We start from the raw sequence: 21,332 nt of genomic DNA, 5'->3' as shown, positions 1-21,332 counted from the left end.
CATTGCCCACGCAACGACATAATGAGACAAGGGTCTGACAGTTCCGGCCGCTTCCGGTGCCGATGGCGACCCAGCGTCATAAGAATCCGGGGTTGGATAGCGTCAGAAATCGGAGGATCTACACGGTGTCCATAACAGATGCGAACATTCGATGTACAACTTCAAAGACCAGTCGGTGCCGGACTGGGAATGGGTCGGCATGGAAAGCTGTCATAGATAACATGGTTTGGTCATTAGACCCTCGTTTGTTGGTTAAAAAAGTGTTTCAATTTGTCCAATTTGCATTTGTCCAACGATACGATTTTTCGAAGGAAAATTGTATCGTTGGCTTATAGCTTTAATGGTAATATCGTTGTGTTTGGTAATTGGAGGAACTGGTGGAGCAATAAATTTGTCTGCATTACTTTATCATAAATCATTGCATATATTAAAGTTCTTGATGTAGTAATGTGACCCAGAAATCAGACCAATACCGAACCGAAATTCAAGCAAACAAATCAATTTAATTTCATCATAAACCCAATAACACCAGCCTAGTCGGAGGACTCATGTTACAGATTTTATCACGAACGGGGTCTACTTTGCTCCACAGATGTCTTCATCTAACGCTTACCAACCGACCGCAATCGAGCGCGTATTCGATGGACTTGTGGTACATCCCAAATTAACCTCCTTGTGACCCAATCGAACGCATGTCCGATCGCCCATTAAGTAAATCGATATCGACGCTCGATCGCAATGCGTGACAAATCAATTAGTGGCGCGATTGATCGGTTTGGCGTCCCTTGCGCCTAACAAGCCCCGGTCCGGAGGGCCACACTTTTGAACGTGTCAACTGCGTGCGTTAGTCGGAGGATCCGATTCGGCTCGCGATTTCAACATGCTTCCGCCAGATCGGAATGGTCCACTGTGCGATCGAGATCTCAATCTCTCGTTGTCCACCATCTTTGCGTCTCCCGAATGGCGACCGTTCGATTTTGAGCGGATATCATTTGCTTCACCTAGCCGGATTGGCCCCACGCTGGAGGGTTCACATTTTAATCATAGCTTCGTAAATTAATGGTATGGGCTAGATAATCGATCACCGGTGGCCACCAGTGCGACATTGGAATGGTAATTTAAGTGGTCGTTCTAAGGTTTTACGACCTCCTCCTACTCCTGTTAAAGCTCTCCGGCTCGGCGGTCGATAGTGACTGAGATTTCGTTTCTTTTTCTTAACAACCACACTCAGCTAGATAAAATCGATCCTGTCCGTAGGCGCCCTTATCGATTGATTCGCAAACCGATGATCTAGAACAATTAGATAATGGTAGTGAAGTGGTAAAGTGAATTCCCCGTCTCGGCAAACGACTACCAAACATGCCACCGTACGATCTATGTCGATATATTGTGATTTAACCTGCGTCACGATGGCGGTTCGTTGTTTCTGCGAGCTCCAATCGGTCCGGTATGGATTGTACACCTGCCAAGAAGGAAGCGGACTAAGAGCCTTAGCGTTCACCGATCAACCGACGCCATTTGCCGCCGTGTTCTGCCACAAAGAGATTCGGTGTGAACTCCGGCGACTCATGTCATGGTCATAATTGGCGAACGGATTAACTCCGGCAAGGCCGCCTACTGCCGTTTTTACCTCAGCTTACAGCAACTCCGGAGAGTTTGCCGAAAGAAACGAAGCAAATCATATCCAGTTGGTCGAGCGCGTGGGAAACCGGAGGCGCATATCCGGACCGGGACCGCACTTATGCAACGCAAGCCAAACAGTCCGTGGACGGATCGGATCGGATATCACAACAAAGCGGCCACAAATGCGCGACCACAGGGAAAGTAATTTGTGCTCGACGCCGGTTTATGTTTTACGACATTTGATGTGAAAACTAAACCAAACTAAATCTCCGTCTCCGTCTCCGGATGGTCATTGCTGTGTGGTTTGGCTTTTTCCCCCCTCTCCTCCCCAGTGGGAAGCAACTTCCCTAAACGGTCACGCAATGGGTACGCATTTTGTCGTTTATCGAGTGAAAGGGCTCGGTTTATGGCATGTCGCCATAAATTCCTTCCACCGTCGTTGTGTGTATTCCCCGTGACCCTGGTTAGTGCGCAGGTGGCGTCGGAATGATTTAGACAGCTCGTAACGTTCGCGAACGGACGTTTCCAAGCGAAAAGGCTGACCGGTCGTTGCAATTGCAGCCAAGAACGGGACGTTGGTGGCTAACAGCTGGCTAAGAAACGTCGTTTTTACAAACCACCACGATCACGCGGGGAGGGCAGGAAGGAGGTGGGCGTCGAAGATAAAGGGTCGACCGGGTGGTTGCCAGTAGCCCATGATTACACTAATTAAGGTGATGTCGTGAGCCGAGATTAATCTAATCAACGACACGTTTTCCCGACCAACCCCGTCCCAACCCGCCCGCACCGACCCCGCATGACGCAAAGCGCTGGAAATACACACACGTTATGAAGCGTTACGTTCAGGTGCTGTCTTTGGATGCATTTGCCCTACATTTGGCATTGTATGGGTATGCATTGTGTGCATTGTCGGGGGGTTTGTTTTTCTCTTTTTCTTTTTTTGTTTGTTCCATATTATTTCCCTTCAACGCCGACCCGGCTTCGATTGCAAACCGTTTGTGTCTTTCCAAAAGGGCGGTAATGGTGGGAAGAGTCGTTAGAATAGTCGCGACGCGACGTGGTGTGAGAAATCTAGCGGCAAGCATAGCGATAGCGCCAACCAAAGCACACAAACCGACTGATGGGATGTGTGGTTTGGAAATGTCGCCATTTTGTTCAGTACATACATTGTGCCCTGGTAGACTCTGTCGGGCCCTCGCAACACGCGCAACAGTTGCTTCAGTTGCTGTTGCGGTTTGCCGACATGATAAACTCATCTAAATTGGAGCGAAATAATAGCCGGCGCGGGATCGATCGTAAGAACTCCGAACGCCACCGAAGAATTGTTCTACCATCGACCTAATGAGGCTCATTGCGCCACCGCAGCACGTTAATTAATGTGTCAACACTAATTGCCGTGTTGATACGGTGGTCAAACATGGCGGAGGAAATGGATTTGCACAACCCGAGCCGAGTGACACATTTATAATTGAACCGAACCTACCGTCGAGCTGGAAGCGGTTTGCGCACCCTTATGGACGGGCCATATTTCTTCTTCTTCAATAGGAAGCCAGTGTTGGTGGTGTTGGGGGAAAAGAATTGATAATGTTTCATCATCCGACGAGCGCATAACTGATTGATGATGGTGGTGAAAAATCGGTTTTTATTGTTTGGCTTATTTTTCCTTTTTTTTCTTTTTTTTCCGACTACCGAAAAGGCAGTCGATTGATTGATTATTTAATGTGTTAATAAACTTCGGATAGATCACTTCCACCCAAGACGTTCCATTTACAGCCTCAATGTCAATAAATTGCTCTCTCTCTCTCAAAGTTTCACAAATATGCTTCCTAATCAACTCAATATAGTCGTTCGGTTTGTGGATTGAATTTTTCCATTTCGAATTAACGTTTTATTTATTTTACCTCGACCTGATGAACCATTTCTGTCGCTCCGGCGTGAAATCGTTTTGGTGATCTATTTAGTTGCTTTTTTATTATGTTTCTTTCAAAAAAAAAAACAAAAAAACCACCACATTGTTGCTGTCGTTTACGTAAAAATAGCAGAAGGGGCAATGCATTCGCCTGAGATCGTACATAATATCGGCACGGTAGTATTATTACTACACATGCTTCGCATAACCAGGCGGTCGAATCGAGCGTGAAGCAACAACTAGCGAAGCTGCCCCATTCCACCATCGACGTCGTCGTCGTCGTCGTCGTCGGAAGGCGGATGTTATAAAATATGTTAAATTGAATTTGGAACTACGGCCGGCTAAGCGAACTTGAGCCGTCGGTGGGATGGGAGAAGAAACAACAACGACCGTAAACATAACCGACGACGAGCGACGAGAACGACCTACAAACATCCTTCCCAAAATGCGGCTGAGAAATTCGAGGGGGTTCCCAGCGCGGAAAGGAAAAGCACACGGTCGGTGCACAGTTTCGGAGGAAGAGAAAATCCATCCATCAGCGGTATTTTCCTCGAGCGGTGTTTTGGTGCAGTCGGGTGGAATGGTCGGTCGGTATGCTGCAACGTGAGGAGGTGGGGTGGGAGGGAGAGGAGGAGTTGGGTCTTAATAGCTGCACTCGGACCTCGGCGCGCGCATTGAAGTTTCCTCAAGCGCCGTTACAAAAAGCTGATCAAGGATGTAACCGTCGCGCACCGGGGTGGCGAGTGGGTGAAGTTTGCCACCTCACCCAACCCCCTCGCCCGACTCCCAAAGTTAGGTGGGAAGTTGGTGACTGCAAGGGTGCGTGCTGCACCGAGCATAGCAGACTGCCGGAGCAGCATACCTTCACCAATTTGTGGCTGCCGGCGCGGAATGCAAGGTCGGCCGCGGACGGTTCCGCCGTGTTGGTACCCTTCCCCCTCCACCCTCGTCATAGAGGCTTGTTTGTCCGGTGAAGTTATAGTTTTCGGGGGGTGGTTTTCCTCTTCCTCCGTGCGCGGAAGGAAGTCCGACCGGGACCGCCACACCGACACGCAGCAGTTGTCGATGGAATTGCTGAACAACCTGCTGAGGCAGAAATCACGTGCGGTAGTTTTATTTTATTCCACCAACAACCCCAAAAACAGTTGCGGGCTTGCAGTTTACTTGCGCCACGGCGCATGTTTTGCCATGAATGCTCCAAAAATGTCTCGCCTTTTGACGTCTCGATACCGGTTCGGGTCAGCAGAATCGAAGTCGCGGCGCTCGGAATCAATCCGTGCCGAAGCGGTACCGATTTGGAAATTGCAAACCTAGGATTTCCTTTCCCTCCCCCCACCTCGCTCGTCACGCACCCATCGCACCGGCCAGAAATCGTGAGTTAATCAAAACGCAGGCTTTCAGAGTGCGGGCAAGCGGTTCGGCGCGATCGATTGCTCGGCGATAGAAAATATTACATCGATCGATCTTGTGGTGCTCGAATGGGGTGGAAAATTTTGTCCTCACGAGCTCATTTCGAACCTTTGCTCGCACCGGCGAAGAGCCACAGAAGGGTGACGTTGGAAAAGCAAAGTCATTTAACAAACCGTGGGCCCACTTTAGGGCCGCCACTACCACTTCTGGTGATGCGAGGTCATTATCAGGCAGCTGCAATCGATGCAAAACGAGACAGCTCGGGAAAAGGGGAAAGGGAACGAGTTGGTTTTTCTGCCTCGCGAAAAAGACACGATTTGTGGAGCAATTTCTTCTCAACCTGGCGAGTATTTAGTTTTAGATTAGGGGTTGAAAAAACTGAAAACCGTACACTCACATACATACACACACACATGTGCCCTACCAAAAGAGTTGGCGAGCGAACCCATTCGTGGGCAGGTTCGAAAATTGGCGTCCACATTATCCTGGCCCGACGCACATTACGCCGCGCTAATAATTACGGTAGGCAACCCCAAACGTTCTTAGCCGCTGGCGGCTCTTGTGCGTGTTTTTTTCCCCCTACTCCTTTTAGTGGTAGTAAAAATGCATTCCATACTACGGTGAGAACGACTATTAACGCCGCGCGAACAAATGGCCGGCCGATCGGTTTAGGGTTGGCAATTAGAAAATGGCGTTTGGGTGTCTTTTGCGCGTACCAGATTTACTGCACGCTGGGAATGTCCTGCGGGGATCGCCTCGACACTCGTGAGTCAGTTGTCGAGCGCGCCTTAATTAGTCGTGGCAGGTAGATAACCGACCGCGTACTGCCCTAGGATTGTGGAAGTTGCGGATTTTTTTTTACCGGTTCGTGAAACCTACCGTACAGTCGAGCTTGAGGGTGAAAATGTAAATAACTAATCCGTCTGCATTTTATGACCATAAGACAAATTTTTATTGGACCAAGATTTAAACGATAGTTTTTTTTAACGTTCTGTTACACACTTAGGCTAACAGTAAGCGATAGAATGTGAGATCATAACTTTGGCCTCAGACTAAACCAATCTTCAAACGACTTCATAAAGAATGTTCAGTAGAGTGTTCAGTAGAAATATCAGACATTTAAGGAAATAGATATTATGCAAAATTTCATGGAATTTTTTTTAAAACATCATACATTTTGAAACAATTTCCTTCTGATGACATTTCATAAAATTTTTGTAAAAAAGTTAAAAACATCCTAAAAATTAACAAATACTGTTTGACAAAAACATTTTCAAATATAATTTCTCAGTACAATTTGTTCTTTATTCTTTGAATTAATCTATATTCCTTTGATACGAAACTAGTGTCAATAATGTGATTTTAGTAAAACTTATATTAAATAAAAAAACATGAATGACTTCATCCATGAAGAAGGTCTCATGTATTTATTCTTCATGGATTGATTTTGTTTGACCTCACATCGACATAAAAAATACATCCCAGATACGGTTTCCTCTCTTCTATCACATAAGTTAACTGCTAAAATTTCTCGTTGTTATACAACACCTCGAAATCGCCCTTTTTCGACCGAACTCCCGAATTCATTTCGCGATAAAGCAGCAAAATGATAGTGCTCGCAAACGTCAGCACCACTGTGGAATAGAATTTGATAAGCGAATACCACGCAAACTTCGTCGATGGTCTAACTTACGCGTTGCCCAAACGAAGGCGAAGATGCCGAACGGGCGCTCACCGATGCCGGCTTCGTACAGCATCCAATCGATGTGCACATGGCCGAGGAACCCGGTCGCTGCTATGAGGAAGCACAGGAAGGGCAGCAGGCACTGCGCTTGCTCGCGCCAAATGCCCCAAAAGAAGGCTCCTCCGATGACGAGGTACACGATCGAAAAGATTACCACCAGTGTGATCTCGAGGGTGAACGCTGTTGATACAGGTCTCTAGAGGTTCCAAGCTCATGTTTGCGGAATCGCGATTCAATCTCCATACGTACCACTGGTCTGGAAGCAACAGGGCCTGCTCTGGTTGTCAAAACTTAACGAACGCGCGGCCATGGTCAGCAGGTAGACGCTGCAGGCCGTCGTCCCGCACCCAGCCAGGTACGCGATCAGCTTCTTCTCCTCGTACGGTATGTAGCACCAGCCCGGAACTAGCGTGCAGCGCATTTTGAGCATCACTGAGCGACCGCGACGTTCTGACCCACGGCGCAGGAGCTAGCATCGATTCTATCGGTCGCACGTCCGATTGATTAAGGTTATCAATCGGTTTGGGTTTCCCCGACGCCTCAGCATGGGATCGCTTATCAGGACGCCGGCGCGGATGCTTTTTTGTTTACCTTCTCAAGGCGTTCGGGATGGCGTTTGAAATGCAACGCAAAATACGGTAAGATGTGGTAACACGTGCAACTGCAACGGCAGTCTGATTTAAAACAATACAATACCGGAAGCGGTCGAATGAAGGGTCGTTGAAAACTATTTAGTTTGCGTTGAAAATAGCAATAAACACCAGAAACAACATGTGGTTGTCGAATCCGCTCGTAAAGTTAGCTAAATCTTTTCGATTTCTATTTCTCTAAACTCTCCATCAAACATCATTGCCTAACATCGATCGATGTCAAAGCTTGCCATGATTTTAGCGTTACTTAACACCCTCTTTTAACGATTAACCGCATTCGAGAGGGAGAGCTCGTGTGCATCTTTACTGCCTGGAACAGCGTGAACCAATAGAAAGTGCAGCCGTGCGGCTTTTCGGGGCACCATACCGTGCATGGCAATTACCAGGGCTTGCGCAATTCTGCATCTGCATTGCACACCGGCGCCCATTTCGGCGCTCGTAAAGCGCAACCCCCAGAATGCCGCGGCGAAAAGTTCGTTTGATGGCACCATAAAAATGGCATTTATCGCACCTTTAGGATGCTTCCAAATGCACCGGGGGAAAGCGTCGCGCAGTTAAACCAAATACGACCGCGGGGAGTTTCCCCGAATTCCTCCACGAAATCCGTCATTCTCCGCCCGTACTTCAAACCTCTCGCGTGGGCATCACCAAAGCCGGTTGCTAATCGCGATTCCCCGCGTACTTCCGCAGATAAGCTACCGCTTCGTTCGGCAAACATTACGCACCGTATGTTGGATAAGGTTTTTAAGGGCAAACAAAATAAACAGATAGTCGGTCCACCTTGGGAGACACCGATCAATACCCTCCGGCAAATAGGCTCGTTCGGATCAATTCGCGTACGGTACGGATATCGATTTATGATTTACGACTACAACACGCGAAGGAAAAAAAAACGGCAACGCACCTTCCAAAAACCTCTTCAGCCCAACATTGTGGGCAACAAACAATGTGTTTCGCTCTTTTTCGTCCCCGGTCGGGAGGGCTTCCATGACACCCAGGCGAGTGGGCCGCTCCTCCTGGCGATTGATTTATTGCGATCGGTCAAGTACAAGTCAGTCATGCGTGTGCGCTTGAAATTTCGTGTCCCGTCGCCTATACTTTGGACGCCGCTCTCATTATAGGCGCGCTGTAATAGGCCTCTCATATATGTTTTTTTTCTTCTTCATTTTAGATACCGATCAATTTTTGAGCCATTCGATTTCGGTTGAGCAACGGAGATCGAAGATATAATTAAAGTCATTAGTTACGCGTGGTGACTCGCCGCGGAAATTAACAATGTTTGTTTAGGTTTTAAAAACTCGTTCCCAGTTTACAATATCAACCGGAAAAAAGATTATACTTTTCAGGTAGGAGCAATAAATCGTAAAACTGGAAGTTGTATACCCTTGATCGATTCGCATCCCAATTAAATCGATTAATAATCCATAGCAACAAAAAAAGAGTTGGATTAATCCTTAAAATGACAACTTAAAGCACCATTACTTGCGTACCGATGTACCTTTTGGCAGTTCTTTTTGCTTGAAGACACAAATCAATGAGCAACAACTCACATTACGCTAATGCTCATTAAAGCTAACATTCACGTTCGCTCAACGCGTCCAGCTCGAGAGTGATTTGCAAATCGTTATGACTTTCGCCCGCGCCTCTTTGACGATGTCTGCGGGTCTGCTTCAAGAAGGCAAGTCGCCAGTGCGTTTAGGTGAGTCCGGTGGCCATTTAGGGGCGTTTTAAATTAATCAAAATTTCTTACATTCTTCGCACCAAGTTCAAGCAAAAGAGAGGAGTGGCAGACCGCGGGAGAGGTTGAGAAAAAAAGTAAAACTGGAACACACTAGACCGAAGGCTCCCGATGGACATGGGTTTGTGTGGCGTCGATCGAGAAAGCTTTAAGCGCGGGTCTCTCCCTTCATTTGACAGAACGGTCGTTCAACGAAGTTGTTCGGAGGGTAGGCAGATTAATGACATAATAATGCCATGATTACACACTCCGTTACACCTCCGCCGTCGGTCCTCGTCGGCCGTCTGGACATTGTTTCGATTTTGCAACGATGAGCCTAGCTTTCGGACGCTCCTCCATCATCGGCGTTCGTGTATTCGCAAGCGGCTGGAAAACGGAATGCTCCAAATACCTGCGCGTTACTGGGCGAGTTTCCATTTCCTACGGAGAAATGTAACGAGTTGCATCAGTCAAGCGAGGAAACCGAAACCCAGAGGGAAGGGATTTAATGAAAAACAAACCCTCAGCTGAAAGTTGATCGAGCGCGACTCTTAAAATGGTTGGCGCGTGCCTGTTGCTGGAAGTACGTAGCGATTTTCTTCCGGAAAACTTTACCATCGTTAGTGGCGGCGGCGGTGGCGGCGGCATGCCTTCGCTCCTGGTCAATGATGCGTTACAAGTGGGCCACCGAAAGGGCCACCCTTTCAGTGGGCGGTTGGTATGTTAAGGTCACTCGAACGACTTCCACCGACCGAAGCGTGTGTGTTGTGTGTGTCTTTGCTTGATCGGTTATCAACGCGAAACGAGAGCATGGTGTACTTGAAAACAGGGTCTGCATATTTTAAATCGAATGCACCTTCAATGTAAAAGAAATGGGTTTTTCGTGGTCTGGCTAATGGTAGAGTGCTTTTTGAAATTTTCAAGCTTTCGAATGATAATTACAGGAATTTATATACAGTGTGAAGATGCATTTAATAAATAGTTTATAACAGTTCAAAAGATGGAAAACCTACCCAGTCCTACTTGTCAAGAGATTAAACATTAATGTTATTCATCAAAAAGTCTTTTGGAAATTTGTGCATCAACTTTAATCTATTACATATTTTAGTTTTTTTTAGCATGGACTTTTGTATACACTGGAGGAAACAAGAATAGCACCACCTTGTTTTTTGACAATATTTTTTATATTTCCATAAAATTGGAGCTTTTTCGAGTTCCGTACGTTGTTACAATCAGTTTTACAACTTTCCAGTGGATTACGGACGCTTTAATGTGGAGAATTACCATTTAAATCGAAAAAGCCTAAAAATGGGGAGGAAATAAAAATAGCACCACTTTGGTTTTTGTTCAGCAATTGAAGATATTCAAAAAACTAATAATCTTAAACGAGTTTTTTAGATATTAGTAGTTAGTATGGAACCTAAACTATGGAAATTAAATTTTATTAGTCGTGTGTTATTTGATTTTCCAAGTCATTTAGAAGACATGGGTCAGATCACGGCATCGCTTCGTTAAAACCGAGCTAAAAGTCAAAACTGAGCATGGTAGTAGAGGGCTGTTTCCTGAAAATCGGTCTAAAAACCTTCCGATTACATATCATAGCAGTAGGGTTGATGAAACATTCCGGTAACGACGGCCACAAGGACCAACGCTGGAGTAAAACCCAGCTTACGGAGATGGATATGCGAATAATTTATAAATAAGGAGCAAACCAGGGACAAATAGTGATTCTAAATCGTGCAGAATTCAACTTAAGTTACCAATAAGACATTTGCAGTCAATTACGTTGAGCGGGGAAAACTACATGTAGCCAGAAAGATTCCGCAAGTCCAACATGACAGAGCGACATGCATTGAAACGGTTCAAACTCACTTTTCGGTATATTTGTTGCTGCGACGCATGAAAAAAAGTTCTTTTCAGGTGATATAAAGTTCATTTTTGGTTGCCTACATGATTGACAATACTTTTAGCTAGATCTTCAACAAGAACCTGGTGTTAAAATGAGCTGTAACGTTGGTGGTGTTAAACCATTGCTATGGGGAGCTCTCTCGCTGCAACAAAAGCTTACCTTGCCATGCATCTGACTGAGAATGAAGTTTGATATACTAGAAACAAGATTAATTGAACAAAATTAAACTTGGATGAGCTTAGACTTCGTTTTCTAATAAAAATATACCGGATTCCATGAGTTGATGTAAACTACAGGTTGGATTCCTAGCATAAGAATGGAGCTATCAAGGTGGCCAGCAGGGTCTTTGTATCCTAATCTCATAAAAAGCCTTTGGCCTATTCATGGTCATCGTGGTTGACTTCAAATGTAAAAAAAATTAGGCAACAATCACGTGCTAATTCGTATTCGTGAATGCTGGGAGCATCATGAGCAAAACTCTCTGAAAAAATGTATTATGTACCTCCAAATCACCGCGTATTGAAGGGATTAGATACAAATACTCTTATATTTACTAATAAAATTAATAAACTATATTTTAATTCAGGTTTTGTTAGAATATCTTCAATTGCTGAACAGAAAACCAAAGTGGTGCTATTTTTATTTCCTCCCCGTTTTCATGAATTATTGGATTTTAACGTTATTAGCCCTCATTCATGCGACCGTAATCCACTGGAAAGTTGTGAAACTGATTGTAATAACGTACCAAACTCGAAAAAGCACCAACTTTATGGAAATATAAAAAATATTGTCAAAAACCAGGGTGGTGCTATTCTTGTTTCCTCCAGTGTACACTAAAAACTCGATCAATACTGAACCTTCGATTCTGAAACTTTCAACACATTAAGTTTAGGAACTGCATATGTTGTTAAAGATTTGTTTGATCACTGGTTTTTGATAAAATCATTTAAATTTCACTACTGAAACTCAGTTTTGCTAACACAAACAATAAAAGCATGTACAGATATGTCAAGGTATATACATCAATGTTATACAACAGGGTTTATACAACACCGGAAAATCGATGTAATATCAACTATTTAAAATATGCCGATATTGTAACTTGTAAAAGAAACATAACTCTCAAGTAAAGTGTCAAAACCATAACTATTTTTTCAACCCCTTCTTCGCCGAGCATAGCCGGGGCGTCAAGCTAGTCATAAATCCAATTTTGATCAATTCTTAACTACTGATGATTAATAGTCCATTGACTCCGAATCATTTAGACCTCTTGCGGAAGAAAATGCACACCAAAGACATTGTGAGCTCTAGCCAACCCCCGTTCTTACTTTCCAATTCTGGTACGACCTTGCAGGGAACCGATTTTCGATTTCAACCGTTGCATAGAACCTCTCGCGGGTGACGCGGTTCTACGAGCCTGGCACTCTAACCACACGGGGCTAACAACGTGGTGGCGTCGTCTTTGTTAACACCCCAGAATTGCGGATGTTGATTAACGCGTGTGCCACGCGGACCGCACGCGAACGTGTGTCTTTGGGGTGGCTTGTCAGCTGTTTGGGGTTTCTCCCACCCCCTTGATTGCGATTTGGAAGCAATTTCGAAAACACACTCACGAATCGCGGCAGAACTAAAAATTACTTTGTGCCACATGGTTTCCTTGTGCGACGGCGTGCGAGCGGGAACGGTAAAGGGCTCTCCGGAACGGTAGTCCGATATCTCCGATGCGGTTCGATGAGAATTCGGAGCCCACCCCGACGTTTCAAGTACACCGATCTCACCCCCGATCGGTTGTCGAGCGCGGCTCGTGGCGACCGTTGGCGCAATATCTTACTTGAGACTGAACGATTGAACTGGTCTGCATAAAAACACACCCCTTCGTTGACGGGGCTAATAAAAGTTCCATTAAGCGCACATGGCGATCCGTACGCGCTGGACGCGCGATTTAATTAAGGCAATGACCCTGCGCAACACACATCGCCGCCATGTTCCGATGTGTCTACGGCAAAAGGCGTCTACCCGATCCGGCATGTGCGCGGCTTTAGCGGTCAATAATCAGCTTGTAATTCGGGACGCACGTTACCGTGCGGGAGAACGTTCACGATCGCTGCTTCCGCCTTTGGACTTTCAACAGCCAAGTCTTTTGGCGTGATCCGATAGTTATCTCCGAAGAAGTGATTTTAATGAAGTGTTAAGAAAGGTTCAACAACACGGAAAGGATTGACGTATTGTGAAGGTTTCGGTATGTTCATGGAAAACCATGCTCGGTCGCATATGTACATCCAAATGAAAATCTAAATTAACAGCATGTCCAGGAACATATACTCGTATATGTACTTTTCAAGCGACCGTTATGGCAAATGAAAGGCATCATTAAAATGATAAGTCGATGCTTTCGCTAAGTGTGTTTTATCTAATTAATCGTTTCATTATGAGTCGACAAAACCCAATCAGTTTGTGTCACGACATTAGCCGAGGCGCAAATGAGCTTCAGGTTGCATGAAGTAGAGATAACATTAAAATTAATTTTCAGAATCAGATTGAAGAGTACTGAACACAGAATACTGAAGATTAAAAAAAACATTCGTAAAATAATATTGGCATCATTTTGGAAGGTCCAACTATACACCGCTTTAAGTTCATATAAGGACGCCAAGGTAAGAACTTAAAATTAACTTCAGTTTGGGTAAAAGGTTTAGGCAAGGATAATTTTTCCGTTGAAAATATATTACGACATAACAGGATATCTTTTTTAGATACCTCCAATAAGTAAGTCGTTTATTAAAATTTCTAAGGGTCAGCCTTTCGCTTAGAAATCAGTGTTCAAAGTGAATTTTTGAAATTTCCCTTCGTCAGTGTGAGAAGGGTTCATTAGGCTTTAAACCAAAGACACAATTCGAGCAGTTCCCGTGACAGTTTCCTGTGCCCTAACTCAACCCGACTTCGCCGATGACGACATCAAAAACATACCGAGCCGTCACCCGACACAGTTTCCAAGTGGTCAACCGTAAAAAGGTACACGCGCGCCCGCGTTTGGCCTCACGCCCGACCCGCGGAACAATATCGCGTTTCAACGGAAAAGGGCAGCCGATTTTTCGAAAGGTCTATTGCGAGGGGAAAGAGTGGGTGGTGCTTTTCTCCTACGAAATGATTCGTTTACCGTCCACCGTGGGCTCGCGTACCTTGTCATGCGAAGCTGTCACCGGTGTATCATAGCCGTGGCGTGGCAAATAGGGATCCGTTGTCGGAAAAGCCGGCAGGAAAACACGCCGAATACCGGTACGGACAAACAAGCGCACCGACAGGAGATTGTGCATTGAAAGCGAGACACAACTTTGCGGGCTCGAGGGGGGAAAAACCATACACCACCAGTGGGCAAGGAGTGGTTGTTTGCGTGTGGCGAAGAATTTCCACGCCAGCGCACGACACTCCATGGCGCGCGGCGTAATTGATCTGTCATCGGAGGTAGGTTCGAATTCGACCCTAATGAATCTGCCCCCGTCTAACGTTAACCCACGAGCGAAAGAGAAAATTGGGCTCAAACTGCTCGAGGCTCCCGAAGGCATCGAGGCCACGCAAAGGCATCAAACTTGCGATTGAACAATTTTCCCTCGAAAAGAGTTGACCCCGTATACTTATTAACCATCGACGGCTCGCATCGGAGGTGGCCTAAGTAAGACGACATGGCTCTGAGGCAGCAGCAGTCGTGAGGTAAAAATGAAGTGACATCGTTTCTAGCCCTTGGTTGGTTTGATTCTGTTTCTTGTTTTTTACTGCTTTGTTTCACGCGCCTTATTCCCTGCTCCACTGCAAGATCGAGATGGTCGCGGAATGCTAAGTTATGCGCGAAACGGTGCCACCAGACGATGTCAATGTGGGGGCAAAACACGACCAACAGAGTTCGGAACCTGGTGGCCCGATCGGTCGTCACGGGGACACGCGGCGTTACACATGTCATACGAATTAATGCGCACAACTTTGTCCAACGTGCGCGCGCGGGCAACGTCACGAAGCAGGCGAGCGTTTGGAAGAAAGGGAAAACCCGCCACGGGGCTTATAATTATGTGCGTTTCAATTGTATATCGTTGTATAATCGATCGGCAGTTTCGCGGCGGACGGCGTGTTTCGTCCAATTTTTTCCACTGTTTGCCACTTTCCGCGATCTTTCTTCGGCTCGGTGGGGCGTACATGCTTTCGCCGCCACCAATTTGGCACTTTGAATGGCGGACAATCGGAGCTAAACTGAAGCCTAACACGCGTTCCGTGCGCGAGAAATTCTCCTCTCCAGCCTCCTGCCCGACGTGACATTTCGGCACCGGCGGGTTTTTTTTTTTTCATTATTTTTAGTTCACTCTCAATTTGCTTTACATTAAAAAAAACAACAACAGCAAACGAAATTAAATTCGCTACGGGCGAATTTTTGCTGCCTGTTTTGAGTTGATCGTGTGTGCGTGAGTCTCCCGCGTGTGTTGTTCCGGCGGCGATCTCCGGCTTGATCCTAATCGCGATACGGGAGAAAGCTCGAATTACGTACCGTTTGACGTGATCATTGACTTATGTCAACTCACTGGATTTGCAGATTGTGCGAAACGAGAGCAAAGACAGACACACGCTGAATACAACATACGCTTTTCGAATGGCGGATGATAAGGATCAACTTTTAACAAACGAAATGGTTGTTTCTTGGTAATTAATTCCTTCCCAAATTGTTTCTTTCCTGGATGTTTAATACCTAATTTCTCGTGTGCTTAGTATTACTTAGTTTTACGATTGTGATTTCCTACCAATACAAAAGAAATGTGAGCAGTAACAAAAGCGGTAAATTTTTTTACGAGATGGCCCTTTTTTGCCCTACATGGACCATTATGTTTACCAAGAAATTCTTAAGCTCCAACGCTGACACTAACGAGGCGAGCAGTCAAAGTTTGAGTGGTTGCTGTTAATATTGCATCGGCAAGAAAACGATACGAGTGCTTTTTGTCGTGCTGTGGTGAAACCTATTAGGAAGAAACCAATAGACAGCCGACGCCGTTGGAAGCGGGTGGCTTGCGAGGGCGCCGACAATTTAACTTACATAATTTCATCGCGGTTACTTACGAAGGGGCCACCATGACAGTGCCGTCGTCGGTGCGCTGAACCGCAAAGAATGCCTCCGTCCCCCGAAACGGTGGAGGCTTTTCATTTATTCTACCCAACCATTTTCCCGTATCCTTTAATGAGTCGTTGATTGGCTCGTACGGCGGTGATGGCGTCAGCATTTACATCGGCTACTAAGCATGTGTCGGTGCAGCACGGTTGCTAGTGGAAGTGACTCGGATTGGGAAGTGAGGCCATGCACTCTGTTTGACAGAAGTGCATCGATGCTTCAGCAGCGTACACTGATTGATGGTCGAAGTATACCCGGAACGTGGTATACTGACAGCTCTCTGACAGCAGCCAGACAGCCAACAATAAACCGTCGGACGATCGCCGCCGACGACCACGACGCGGACGGCATTCGCGAGGAAGCGGGGTGGAGCCAATCAAGCGGCCACGCACGAACATCCACGCATGTGGTAAGGGGAAAGATTTTCCCGTAGTACTACCACCACCCCTCATTTTTCTACCCCCTCCCGGTTCGTCGGTGATGAAATGGACGTACGAAGAAACGGCCACTTAGCCGAGACGCAAACCAAACCGTACATCAATCTTGGGCCTAATGAAGCGGCGACGCTAACAACGCTGTGGATGAACGGATCGAAATGGAACAACTCCTCCCTCGATTTCGTGCCCCACCCACCTTCTCCCCCCTCATTTAATTGGTGAATTTGAATAATTAATCTTTTAATTGTACACACAACAAAAACAACCGCACGAAATGCTGTTTGCCTACGAAATACACGCCTTTACAACGCGTTGCTCTCGCCGTACAATGGTGTGCAGTTGACTTCTGCAACATAATCGGCATTCCATAACGCTTGGGCAACCCTGGCCACTGCCGTGGCCTGTCGCGCCCGGGTTTCGCGAGAGGGCAACGAGATCAAACAGGCTTCGCGAGGCGATGATGGAATCGGAACGCGCACGGTTCGCCCCATAACCGTGCGTGACCGCATTAGAGGGAAAAAAAGGGACGGCAAGGGAATCTCCGGGCGGGAGCACAATTGAATGCACATGCTTCACGAGTGCTGTGCGTATGTGTTAATGGTGGACTGTTTCAGATTTGTTGCGGGGTTTTGTATGTGCAATGGGAGAAATGTTAATGGAAATCGTATGGAATGATGTTTAAGTGATTTTATTAAACTGACAACTGTTTGTGGATTGTGTATCTAAGTTTTCTTATAATTTAAGAACGGTCCCTTATTTATAAACAACCCTACCTAATCAAACATTTGAGTGTTTTATTCAAACATGTAACTAAAAGTTTTATACAACAAAAAAATTGTGCATTTTAGGAGCAGCACTTTCTTATATTCCTCCAAAAATTTTATTTTTTACTTTTATGTTTGTGTCAGTTGAATGCTGTTATTTTGATACTGTAAATTATCTTTTATGCCCATTAATTTATCTTTTGCATCGTTTTAAATAAATTGTAGGACAATTTTAATATTTTTCAGTTAGCTTATCATCCAATTAAATACTTCTTGATCCAAAACAAACATAAATGTATGGGTAGTGAGCTTTTATCTATTTAGTTCCTAGTGACCACACGAAGTTCGTTTAAGTCTGATTGATGCAATCATTTCCTCAATCCATTCAATCAAATATTTTTCGTATAAAATAATTTTTTATTTATTTCGAAAAAATACAATACAGCACATTTAACCTGTGCACTTTTTCTTTACGACAATGCGATTCTGAATGGCATAGTTTTTTGTCTGTATTATGGGATTTTTTAATTAATTTCAAAAAATCAAATGGTTTAAAGAAAAGTTGTTAAGTACGTTTTTTCATTCAGATGATTTCCCTGAACCACCTGCTGGAAAGAATTCAAAAAGCATAAATCATTCTTGAAGATATTATTCGTTCGGTAAGCCGATTAAGCTTTTAACTAGCCCTTACAAAATAAATTAATCTTGCGCGAAGAAATCAGAACAGAATGAACGAAAGGTAGGAACGGAAGCACGGCTGACGATACAAAAGAACCGGTGAAGGTGATTTTAGAAAGGATCTGTTTTACGACAAACCGTTTCATTCGAAATCCACGCCAAACACATAAACACCACTAACGGTGGCGTCTCCATCCCCCGGTGCGGGTGTTTCCTTCGGGCAAGGTGACGGACGTTATTAATTTTGTCACCGCCACGCCGACCCCATCGGCGGATCCTATCGTCCGATGTTCGACGAACGCCCTCGCAAAGTGAGTACCGTGTGAAACGGCCCCAAAATGTTCGCCATGGATGGCCGCCACCATCTGTCCAGCAGCCTCCCGAAAAAACCCCCGTCACGAACTGGGTGTGGAAAAAGTGAGCGACGTTCGAGCGGTTTATGGGGTGGAAACCTTGAAAATTAGTGGATGTTGTTTTGGTTTTTCTTTGTTTTTTTCTTCCTTCCCCTTTCTTAAGTGCGTTTTGTTTCAAGCTCGGATGTAAAGCAGCATGTAAAAGCCCGCCCAAACAAGCGAGTCGTCGTTGACGTGGTGTCAATATTGAGGCGAACTAAATTGGCCCTTTTCTTTATTTGGTGGACCTTCCCCGGGCTGGCGATGGCCGATCGTAAAACGACTCCGAACGTCAATTTGATGGTTATCTTCGATGGACCGAAAAAAAACAAATGGGCGCTGTGCACCACGAAGGGACATAACCTTCGAGCAATCGAGTCTGTCAACCAGCGAAGCATAATCGTGCCCACCAACCTCCGGCGAATGGCTCCGAACGAAACCATTCATCGCAATTAGCTATTAATCTCAAGAATCTTCCACGCGCTCCGCGGACTCGAGAGGAGCTCGGCACTAATTCCCTTTTCTTAGCGGTGCTCGGAGTTAATCTTGTTAGCGCTGCGGTGACAGGAAGGGTATGCAAGGGGCACGACTAAGCCGTCCTTTAATCTCCAAGCCTGTCGTCGACTTTTGTCGTCGGCGGCACCTGCACCCACACCGCGTTCCGGCGGGGCGAGGCGATTCGCGGTATATTATGGTTCAACCACTTTCAAGTGGCTTCGTTCTTTTTCGGTCCAAATTATTCCACCGGGACCTCGGGGCGGGAACTCCCCCGCGGTGCGGCACCGGGTGATGGCCACTAGAGAGCAAGCGCAGTCTCGAAATAGGAGGGCTGGTCAAGCTCAAGATCAACGCACCGTTTTGCGATGGTCAATGAATGGATCGCTTTGATAGGCAAATTTTCAAACCGCATGCCGCTCCCTTGTGACGCATTTTTTCCCCTCCTTTCCCTTTCCATCCCCTTCTGCCACACCACCGCTCCATTCGAGGGCTTCTCGGCCGGCGGCGGCATCATTTATTACATTCTCATAAATCATAGCTTTCCGCTCGGCAAGGTGCGGAATGGGTGCCGCAGTTGGGAAAAACAAATGAGCGAAAAGGAGGAAGCATTGGGCAGGGCAAGGCGTTGTTGACCTTGCCAACTGTCTCGACCGCCAAGTATGCCCACCCGGGGGGTGGGCAGGGTGGGATTGGGTGACATGGGGTAAAAAAGCTTCAAATTAAAATCATCGCCCGAAGCGTTTCACACAAGCTCTTGAGCTGTTTTCTGAATAGCCCTAGCCTGAAGAAAAAAAATGCACAAACAAACAAGATCAGGCATATTAAGGCAACTGAAGTTTATCTTAACGATAACCTAATGAAGGTTTAAGCAATGGGGTAACTTATCTTTGGAAGTAGCCTTTTACAATGTGCTTTAAGTTTTTTTTTTCATTTAAATCTAAAAATCTTGTGAGTTAATACATTCCCAAAAAATGTATATGCCAAACTTCATTACAATAAGAAACTTAATTCATTATTTTAACACATTGACTACCAAGCGTTTTTAGTACACTTTTTTAGTACAATCTTTTTCAATAAATTTCTTTTATAACATTTATTAAACCAACAATTTTTGAAGGCTGAGCAAAAATTTAGCATACCAAAAAATTTACATTAAATATTACTATAACTTTTATGTTGCATTTTCATTTACTTATATGGGGCCAAAACTTTTTAGAACAAATGACAGCTGGCTATCAAAAATGATAGCCATGGCAGTCAACGTGTTAATAGCGCAATGTATATTTACGAATAAGCTGTAGGAGTTTATTTGCAACAATGGTGAAATAAAATACATATCCAACAGACACACTCCGAAATCACCTATGCGCTAATAGCGTCCATCAAAGTCCATCAGGGAATGGACACCCACAGCCCACACGCGATTGTTGCACAATTTTTAATGCACCTGGATCATTGTTCAGCTAAGCAGTCTGCATGGTTCGAGAAGAAAAAAAGGCCATTTTTTAATGAAGAATGTGTCTTTGGTGCGTCCACTTTGAGATCTCCTTGCACGCGGAGCCAAAAGCCGGTCCCGCAGGCTACGCAGCATGATCACGCTCCACTCCACGATGGTGGACGAAAGTATCGGGTCAATCGTGAGTGCTGACCATGAATTCGACATGAACTTGTGATTTGTGAAAATTTACGATTATCGCTCCCTTCCAGGCGGGTCAAATTTTGGCTGTTGCCTTTCCCCCGTGGGGATCAAGTTTTACGTACCCCGGTCCACCGGGAGGGGGCCTTCGTCTTTCCAAATTCAAATCAGCCGGTTAACGGCCTTTGTGTGGTGGAGAACCGGCTAAACCCACCGAATGGGTCCATTCTGCCCTCCGTACGTGACGCTTTCCAGCTTGTCATCAGTGGCCGACAGCGCGCTATGACCCAGTTCGACGGTGCACGACGCCTTGCCAAATTTCTAATGATCTCCCGTGCTACAGAGGAGAGAAATTGGAGACTCGCTGCCCCCTTCTGCCTGATGGCAGCCACCGATTATTACCATCCATTGGAAGGAGTAAGTTTTTAATTGATTCTACCCTGGGACGATGACTCCTTGCTGCCCCTTTTTGGGGCCCTCGAATTGCACAATCCCACGTCCCAGTACCCTACTGTCCAGCTGGTCTCCCGTAATGGTACTTTTTGTGTTTCTTCGGACGTCGTGGCGAGAAGTTTTTACTTCGCCCCATTTTCACCGCACTTTACTTTCGTCCAAAAACCGTCGCTCGGAAGTAGGTTAAAGTCAATCAGCGCCAGGAGTATTCGCCATTCGTGGTGTCGTCGGTGGCGTCCTTTCGAAAAGCAGCACTATGGTTCATTATTTTCGCTAAGCTCGCGTGTCAGCCAGCATACATGCGCATTCCACCGTGAATTTCGTCGCCATCGCCGTCAAGCTCATTTCGAGCGAAAGACAACCGACGCG

The 21,332-nt window shown here is 45.7% G+C and overlaps 1 protein-coding gene across 1 annotated transcript; it reads right to left on the bottom strand.

Annotated features, from left to right (window-relative positions):
* Positions 1–6,463: 6,463 nt before the first annotated feature.
* LOC131263877 (uncharacterized) lies at positions 6,464–7,107 on the bottom strand. The gene is made up of 3 exons (XM_058266153.1): positions 6,936–7,107; positions 6,636–6,866; positions 6,464–6,576 (listed from the first exon to the last, which is right to left on the bottom strand). Exons 1-3 carry the CDS (start codon positions 7,105–7,107, stop codon positions 6,464–6,466), a joined length of 516 nt encoding a protein of 171 aa, XP_058122136.1.
* Between the last annotated feature and the right edge of the window lie 14,225 nt (positions 7,108–21,332).

Source organism: Anopheles coustani, chromosome 2 (assembly GCF_943734705.1).
Source record: "Anopheles coustani chromosome 2, idAnoCousDA_361_x.2, whole genome shotgun sequence".
Taxonomy (NCBI): domain Eukaryota; kingdom Metazoa; phylum Arthropoda; class Insecta; order Diptera; family Culicidae; genus Anopheles; species Anopheles coustani.
The sequence above is the reverse complement of the archived record's forward strand: the minus strand, read 5'-3'. Positions and strand labels throughout refer to the sequence as shown.